This window comes from Anomaloglossus baeobatrachus, chromosome 12 (genome assembly GCF_048569485.1).
Source record: "Anomaloglossus baeobatrachus isolate aAnoBae1 chromosome 12, aAnoBae1.hap1, whole genome shotgun sequence".
NCBI classification, from domain to species: Eukaryota; Metazoa; Chordata; class Amphibia; order Anura; family Aromobatidae; genus Anomaloglossus; species Anomaloglossus baeobatrachus.
Window position 1 is genome coordinate 29,447,121 of NC_134364.1, and position 9,260 is coordinate 29,456,380.

At 42.1% G+C, this 9,260-nt stretch overlaps 1 protein-coding gene across 6 annotated transcripts in view; it reads left to right on the forward strand.

The window, feature by feature from the left end:
• ACTN1 (actinin alpha 1) overlaps nt 1–8,890 on the forward strand; it is a 208,910-nt gene extending 200,020 nt beyond the window's left edge. For 2 of the 6 annotated variants that reach the window (XM_075329976.1, XM_075329975.1), the window contains exons 19-22: nt 161–241; nt 580–645; nt 5,715–5,873; nt 7,955–8,890. In XM_075329976.1, the coding sequence (XP_075186091.1) occupies nt 161–241; nt 580–645; nt 5,715–5,873; nt 7,955–8,113 (465 nt within the window). In that variant the 3' untranslated portion in view covers nt 8,114–8,890. The remainder of the gene's footprint in view (nt 1–160; nt 242–579; nt 646–5,714; nt 5,874–7,954) is intronic. The other 4 variants (XM_075329980.1, XM_075329979.1, XM_075329978.1 and 1 more) reach the window with 2 other exon arrangements.
• Nucleotides 8,891–9,260: the final 370 nt, after the last annotated feature.

Consider the following 9,260-nt stretch of genomic DNA (forward strand, 5'->3'; position numbering starts at 1 on the left):
TCTCTCCTCTGCCCTGCGCATGTCTTCCTCTGCTTATTCTGCATGACCCTGAATTCACAACCCACCCTCCTCGTCTTTCCTTACCCCTGTGCTTTCACCCTGCTGCCCACCGCTGGCATGGCATGTCCTGGACACCCGAACTATCACTTACTGTAACAAGGATCACACCGGCACGCTTGGCCCTGAGGAGTTTAAGGCCTGTCTCATCAGCTTGGGTTACGATATTGGAAACGATCCTCAGGTACTGAAGCGTCTCACATGTTGCCCTTACATTGTTTAACCATGGCTTGTATTTCCCCTCCCAGGCACTGTGGACTAGGGTTGGTTTACTGCATAGTGAGAAGAAATAATGTTTTTTTTTTCTTGATGTTTGTATGTTCCTTCATCTCCCTCATTTCTGCTATTTCCTCTTTATTTCACATTCAAAACTCCTGTACTTGCAATAAATATCTTCATTTATATTATGTACTTGTCTTGCTTTGTACTTCTTTCTGCTTTCTTGCCTCTCTGACTATCCTGTTTCTGATCTGCATTACTTTCCTGTATCCTGTCCTTTCTTTCGCACTGGATGTCCTGCAGAAGAAGACTGGTATGCTGGAAAGTGATGATTTCCGAGCCTGTCTTATCTCCATGGGGTACAACATGGTAAAGTAAAACTTTCTCTAAGCCCATACTTGACTCTGAAAAAATTGTGCTGAAATATTCTACGCACCATGATATAGTCTACCTCGGATTTTAAAGGGTGTTTCCAGTACCTCTCCAATATCAGGCACTCCACCGATCAGCCGGCATCATATCAGTCAGTGTCCGGGTGGATGGTTGGCTAGTAGACGGATAGGTACTAGATGGACTAGTGTTTGGACGGGTAACTACTACGAGGGGCTGCTGCTAAGTCTTGGGCTTTACCCAGAAAGAAACGAGATTGGATGATGAAACTTTACATTTATTCCACATACTTTCCACTGATGTTACCACACTTTTTATATCGGTATTCCAAGTTCTGTAAGCCTAGCAAAAAGAAGGATTTCGGTTGTGCCTCAAACCAGGCAGCCATTGCATCAGAAATGGTGTGAAATTTGGTACCCTTGAGGTGTTTCTTCAGGTTTCAAAACAGATGATAGTTGGAGGGAGCTAGATCTGGTGAATAAAGTGAGTAGTCAACCAGCTGGAAGCCAAGCTCTGCCAGTTTTGCCGTGGTTGCTTGTGCAGTGTGAGCGGAGGCGTTGTCTTGCAGGAACAAGATTCCTTTGGACAGCTTGCCGCGCCTTTCGGCCTTCAGTTGGACTTTTGGAATTCAATTGGTCCAAAAGTTCAAGGCAATATCTTGCATTGATGGTGGAACCCTTTTGAAGGTAGTCCACTAACAGCACGCCCTCCTTATCCCAGAATACAGACGCCATCACCTTAGTGACTGATTGATTTTTACACTCTGAACTTCTTTGGATGAGGAGAACCACTGTGCCTCCACTCTTTTGAATGCTCCTTGTTTTCAGAGTCATACAAATAAATCCAGGTTTCATCCATAGTGACCAGTCCATCCAGGAAGTTCTTATCAGCCCAGAAACACTGACAAATGGACTGGGAAGTTGTCACGCGCTACTTCTCTGATCTGTTGTCAAACATTTGGGACCCACTTTGCAGAAGCTTCCTCATGTCCAAATGTTCATGGATAATGGCACAAACACGTTCACAGGAAATCCCCATGATGTCTGCTATTGCTTTAGCTGAAATTCATTAATTCTCCAGTATGAGATTGTGCACAGCATCGACGATCTCCGGAACAACAACCACTCTCTGTCGTCCCGGACGTTCCTCATCATTGGAGCTGAAGTGGCTCGTTTTAAATTTGGCAACCCAGTTCTTACCTGTGGAATATGAAGGGCATTGATCCCCCAATGTCTGCGACATATCAGCATCAATATCCGTCACAGACTTTCCTTGTAGAAGCAAGAATTTTATCACTCCTCTGCTCTCAGTTGCTGTTAATATTGCATTAGACTCCCCCATTTTGTTTTCCCGCGTGCGTAGAACACTATTGCCATAAGCAACAAACACAAAATTGTGAAAACATATATTAGACCCATAAAGCTTTCATGTGATGTAACATTCGTTACCATAGAAACAAAAAAGATCACAACGCCAAAGACTTATCAGCAGCCCCTCGTAGAGGGATGAATGGATAGGCAATAGATACACACGTGTTACACACATGGTGTGGAGAGTTATGTTGATGTTCCAGAATGCAATATGACTAAATTTGAATATGTGTTGATTTTTTTTTTTTTCCCAAGAAGAATGTACATTGTTGTTCATGGAAAAATAAGACATCCCCTGAAAATAAGTCCTAGCCCATCTTTCGGAGTAAAAAAAATAATAAAAGACCCTGTCTTGTTTTTGGGGACACACTGAACATAGTATGATGGAGGGCTGATATTCCGTTGTGTACACTTATGTGCAACTTTTTGTCTACACTTTTTATAATGTGTCATTCCCTTTAGAAATGGAGGCCTAAAATAACAACTGGGTGTTTTCAGTCGGGGGTGTGTCTCACGATGTCCAATCAGTATTAAGCAAAATAGAGACACACCCTTTTGGCCAGCGCATTGACACCAAGCTATTTGTCTAGCGATATAGTGGAGTAAAAGCACCACAAGAAAAAAATGCTCTATAATTATTATATTTCACCTTTTTTTTATTTTAATGGTTTTTCAAAGCAATAGAACATTAAAAAAAAATGCAAAACAAGAATGCCGCGGAGACACCATCTTGTTTCTCAATGCTGGAAAGAAAACTAGCCAGGTCTTTCACCGGGAAGGAACAACCACGGGAAGGGCAGCCTCCAGTCAAGGAAACCGCCTATACCAATACATGGCATCCATCCACAGACAGCTGTTTCGGGGTATTTGCCCCTCATCAGTGTGGAGTAGGAAACTGGCTAGTGGGAGCAATGCCTAGTAGAAGACTACATAGGTAAAGATGGTTGACCTCGTGAGATCAACATCCAACACCGCAGAGACACAATCACGTGTTTCTCAACGCAATGACACTAGAACAAGGCCCCCTGGGGATGTTGATCTCCCCGTGGTCAACCATCTTTACCTATGTAGCATCGTAACATAGACACAAGCACAGTAAAGGAGAAGAAAACACCGTGTAAAGTAAAAAGAAGGGCGTGTGGGGCCGAACGTGAAATGTCAGATTGGTACATACTTATTAGGACAAAGGGAAAGCCCAACAATCCACCTGATTTTCCCAAATTTGCCAATGAGAATGAAATATCTTCTGCATGGTGCACAACTGACATATCACAAGAAACCCGGTGGTTGTTATACAAGATAACATTGGGCATGGAAGGGTGGATATTAATTAGATTCCTGTTTGGTTGTGTTGAGGGAGATATTGGTAAGACAGGACATGTGCACCCCAAAGGAAAAATAATAGAATAGAGGAAAAGATGGAAAAAAAATAAGGGGGTAATAAGTGAGAAGATGAAGGGGTTCAGTCAAGTCTCCGGATTCTTAATGTGGACATTATTTCATTGACCATCTTCGGGTCGGACTGAGAAGACAGTTTGTGACTAAAGATTGAAACTCGGGGAATTCCTAAAACGATCCATGGTTCCCAGATCTGCAGTGACTTTTCATTGTCTCCCGAATTCCCTGCTGACAAATGTTACACGTGAAATAAACCTAGTAGTTCCTGATGTTGTTCGGATAGTGTTTGGGTATGGGGACAGCACCAGCTTCGGGGGATTACTCAACATACGGCGGTCAGACAGCATCCATAGTTGTTAGTTACCGTAATGCATTATCAATGTAGTAAAATTTGGGGGGAAAAAAGGCTAATTTTATGTTGCATCTATTGATCTCCTAATGTTTAGGTCTCCTTGGAGTTTACTCTCGTTGCCCTGAATGGAATATCCCCACAACCATTATCAGTGAATTTGAAGGAATGTATCAGACGGATAGGCATCTTTTGATTCTAATTTTGCTTTCTGCACAGCCTGTTATTCCCCTTGACATTGACTGACTAAATTCTGACCTGATCAATGGCGGTTTCCTTGTCAGTAGGCTGTGTTCCTAGTCCGACACCATCAGCACAGTTTGGACAGTGTCCCACTATAAAGGGATTCTCCCCATTGTTTGGGTTCGAGCCCCAGTAGGCTGTGACAATGTCTTCAGGAGCTTTGCCTTACGAAAATGGTACCACCTAAACCTTTGTTACTGAAGACTTCTCGCCTAAAAAAAACAGTCCCCTACTCTGCACTGATGAGGGTCGTCTTTCCCTTTGGAGAAGACTGGTTCGCTTGACTATCTTTGGTCATGTTCTAAGGCTCTTTAAAGGAGCGGAAAATCAATGGTAGGGTAGGCACTTCCAAAATGTGGCCATGGACAGACTGCTTTCTTCCTCCTGGTGGAGATCTAATTGTCATTCTGCCCCATCAATCTCCATTTTCAGGTGGAATTACAGAAGAATGGGATGAGGCAGACTTATAAGAAAATATTCTTCACAATTTCTATTACATGGGCAATGAAAGTATTTTTTTAATCTGACACTAAAAACTTCTTTGTGTTGGTTCCTCTGATTTGCTGACCAGATTCGATGTTGTGTTGCAGATCATACTTTCTCACGTTGTGGGTTATAATTAAAGGAAGAGTCCTGAATTTTTACTAGCAGAATGTTTGAGTCCGCAAAATATCACAAATCTAATAAGTGGAGCAGAATAATGCCATATTATAAAGCAAATAATTTTAAAGTGGGTTTTCCCCGTGAAATACATTTCTTAACTATCGATAGGACAGATGATGACTATTCCTCTCCTGGAATTCCTACTGATCACTAGAGAGGATGTCATGATTACTCATTTGTGCTCTTCAAAGTCAGCCGTGGCTTTTGTCTATGGATCTGATGGAGATGCCTGAGCGTTGTCCTTGGTGGCTTCATTAAAGCTGGGTTTACACACAAACTTTCTAGCGATCCCACCAGCGATCCCAACCTGGCCGGGATCGCTACAAAGTCTCTGGTGAGGTGTCAAACAGGCAAACCTGGCCAACGACGCAACAGCGATCCGGACCTGCAGAGCGACCTAGCTGGTTGTTGGGGACGTGTCAAAGCAGCTATTTGAAAGGGAAGTCGCTGTAAAGTCCCCTTTACACACTGAAACGTTATAGCGATCATGCTGCACAGCGGGAAACAAAGGACCTAAGAATGGTCCTGAACGATTTGTAGCGATCACAACTTCACAGCAGGGGCCAGGTCGCTGATGTGTTTCACACACTGCAATGTCGCTGGGGAGGTCGCTGTAACGTCACAAAACCGGTGACGTTACAGCGATGTCGTTTGCGATGTTGCAGTGTGTAAAGCCACCTTTAGGAACGTCCTCCGATTGGTGGATGTTGATTGAGTGATCGGTGGCCATCCCAGCAGGAGGACCCAATCTAGCCTATATTTATCACCTATCTTGTAAATAGATACATTTCATTGAAAAGAGCAGAATCTTCCAGTAGGATCATGCAATCCGAAGCTACCCATATACTTTAGATATAAAGTGACTTTATACAAGGCATTGATGTGCTATTGATCCAGCGCTCTATGCACACTTATCTAATCTGTATAGGGAGCTTTATCGTAATCCTCCGAAGTGTAGGGCACAGAAAAACAGATCTGTTATAACCACTGCAGCCTTTATTAATTCCTTTTCCATTCCTTTCTAGGGTGAAGCTGAATTTACCCGCATTATGGGAATTGTAGATCCCAACAGGCTTGGGGTGGTGACATTTCAAGCCTTCATTGACTTCATGTCTCGTGAAACTACAGATACAGACACAGCTGACCAAGTTATGGCTTCATTTAAGGTCCTCGCCGGTGATAAGGTTTGTACCTGTTTATCATCTGTGTGTCTCACTCTAGTTTGTGGCTCCCATTGATAGCGAGGGGCTTTTCCGTTCCCATTAATACTTGGATGATGAATAGGATTTTTCAATGAGGATTTAGATGTTCTAAAATTACTGTAGCAAGGCACCATGCAAGAAAATGACATGTATTGACCATTGACATTTTGCTTTAGTTAGAGGAGTACTCGCATCTTATAAAGTGTTAGTATCTAGCTAGCTATTTTGTTTTCTGGAGTGTTCTGACCTTTGGCTGTTCCACTGATACTGAGAAAGAAGGGGCCACAGCTCTCCTTTTGTGCTGCATCCCCTTCTAAAATTTTCCTCCATAACCCCTCCTTGGGCTACGGGTGTATTGGGAAAAGCAGCAGGCCCCATTGACTTGAGACTAGTTCTGAACCCTACTGAGCCTTCCTTACAGACAGCACAGCTCTTCGGTTCTCAAGACCTGGGCATCAGTCTTTTCCAATTATAAAGCAGTTTTCCTATGTGTGGTGGTTATTAATTCAAGGAGGCTGATGGAGCAGTTTGGTCTCAAGTTCTCCACCAGCAGCCACTTTGAGAACCGGAGAGATGTGCCATCTGAAGAAAGCTCCACTAAGAGGACCAAGAGGAGAACCTGTAACACTTCGTTAGAGCCACAAAATCCTGTCCTCTAACACATTTGATAAAATGTTTTCCATCACCTTTAAGTCCTTACACATGTCCCCCCTTACCACTTGCACCACCTTGTCTGAGTACCCAACAAACTCTCCAAACTAGGCACCCTTAAACAAACTAATATGAAATTGTCTGATCAGCTGCATTTGGTAGCAATTCTCCCAAAACACACATGAAACATTGTAAGCAATTTTAAGGGGATGTCACTACTCAGACAACCCCTTCTCAATTGCTATATTCCCCATTTTAAAATGACAGTCTTTACTCCTGGTTTTCACATTTGACCGATTCAGAGGTTAAAGGGTTTGTCCACTACTAGTATATACCATGTTTTTCCAAAAATAGGACACTGTCTTGGTTTTTTTTGCCCTGAAAAAAGCACTAGGGATTATTTTCGGGGTAGGTCTTTTCCCCAGGAGTAAGTTTACCCCCCAAAAGAGGAGACCCCCTCTCAGGAGAATCATACTTACCACACCCTGGATGTCTGCATGGCTCCCAGGTCCTTCTGCGATCTTTGGTGGGCCGCTCCCAGTGGGTATGCTCCATGCAGTCCTCCTCTGCTTCTGGCCAACACACTCACATACATCAGATCGCGCACACACACATCCGATCACGCACACACTCACCACATCCAGCAATATCGATTGCTTCTGTCTGGCAAGGGATGCAGTGCAGTGAAGCGTGAGGACCTGCGGTGGAACGCAGGTCCTTCATACGTTCCATCACAGATCCTTGTGATGACTTGAACTGCCCAGTCAATGACTTCCAATGAGGTTTGGGTCAAGTTCGGATCCCAAACTGAACTTTATCTACAGTCCGGCTGAACCGAACTTTGAGTTTGCTTATCTACTCAGACAACCCCTTCTTAATCACCCTCTTTCTCCATGTAAAACAATAACCGCTATTCTCCTCTTTGGTGTTGGTGCTGTTCCAGCGATGTTGGCGCGTTGTCACCTGAGTCCTCCAGTCAATCAGCAGCTGCTTCCATCTCACTTCCTTCAGACGAAACCGACACTCAAGAAATGAGCTGCTGCTCCTCTTTGACTTCCTCCAAAGGAAGTGAGATGGAAGGAGCCGCTGATTGACTGCAGGGCTCTTGTGACAAAGCCCATGAAGGGCAGGCGCCAACATCGCTGGAACAGAGCTTGCAACGGAAGGGACTATAACTATTATTTTACATAGTGGAAACTATGGTGATTGAGAAGGGGTGGACAAACCCTTTAACCTGAATCTTTCAAACTTGAAAATCGGATCAATGTATAACCAGCTTTTACAGTTATTTGTAACCATGTTCTCATGATACAAAACCAAAGATGCTACCTGCTATATGAAAGTAGAAGACGATCGGTGATGCCCAAGAACCAGAATAATTGGATTTTTATTGATTTTTTTTTTTATTCTAGAACTACATCACTGCTGACGAGCTGCGCCGCGAACTTCCTCCAGACCAAGCAGAGTATTGCATTGCCAGGATGGCACCTTACCTGGGACATGATGCCATCCCCGGAGCTCTGGACTATATGTCATTCTCTACAGCGCTGTATGGTGAAAGTGATCTTTAACTCTTTACTACACACCCCGGTGTCACTGCAGCGCTGACTGTCCACCACTCCTGTACGCAACGTGGTTTCAGCTTTCACGCCTTTTCTGTGTCTCCATAGCTCACGAGATGAAGTCACTCTTTCACCCCTCTAGTGTCCGGAGCCCTTTGTCGCTCTGCTGCTGCAGGAAGGGTTAACCATCTTTGACCTTAAAGCAATGGTTTACAAATAAAGTTTTTACTAAAGACCTTTAAATGCATATTTTATTATGAGAGTTAAAAAAGGTGAAATGTATTTTTCTGCCAACATAAAAGAGCAAATAACTTTTCTTTGTAGTGTGTTTGACAAGAATAGTTGAATGTTTCAGCTCCTTCGCCCATCTTCGTTTTTGCTACCACATTGGGGGGGGGGGGGAGAGGGCAATGACTGTTTAGCAGCCGTGGTTTAGCCAGATTTTTTTTTTTTTCACCAAATGCAATTTTTGACAAACTTGAGCTTAAGTGAACGATGTCAAGGTAGAAATACGACCTCATGGAAAGCATCCATATTTTTCTAAGCAAGAACATTTAGTATGTTTTTCAATATTTAATGTTATATAAGGAATGCCGCGTCCCGTCACCAGCTCATAAAATTATTTTTAATGTCGCTAAACATGGTTTGTTTTGAGACCTGAAGCTTCAATGATAATTTGTCCTCAGTATCTGCTTGTCACAAACCTTATTAAAGAAATTCTTGTTTAAATTTTAATCATTTGTTATTCGTTACTTTCAAATAAATGACATTTAATAATACAGTTTATATTATTGCTTGAGTGTCATTTTTTATTAAATAATAATCAGATCAATATATTATACAATATATGTATATATAAATATGTATGTGTGTGTGTGTCTTCTGTGTGTGTGTGTGTGTGTGTAATATATATATATATATATATATATATATATATATATATATATATATAATATACATACATATATATGTGCATATTTATATACATATAGTATATATATATATATATACATACATATATACATACACACATTATATATCTACATATACAGTATCTTTACACACATTTTATATATAGATGTGTGTGTGTATGTATAGATACTGTATATATAGATATATAATATATATAATTGTGTGTGTATATATCTATATATAC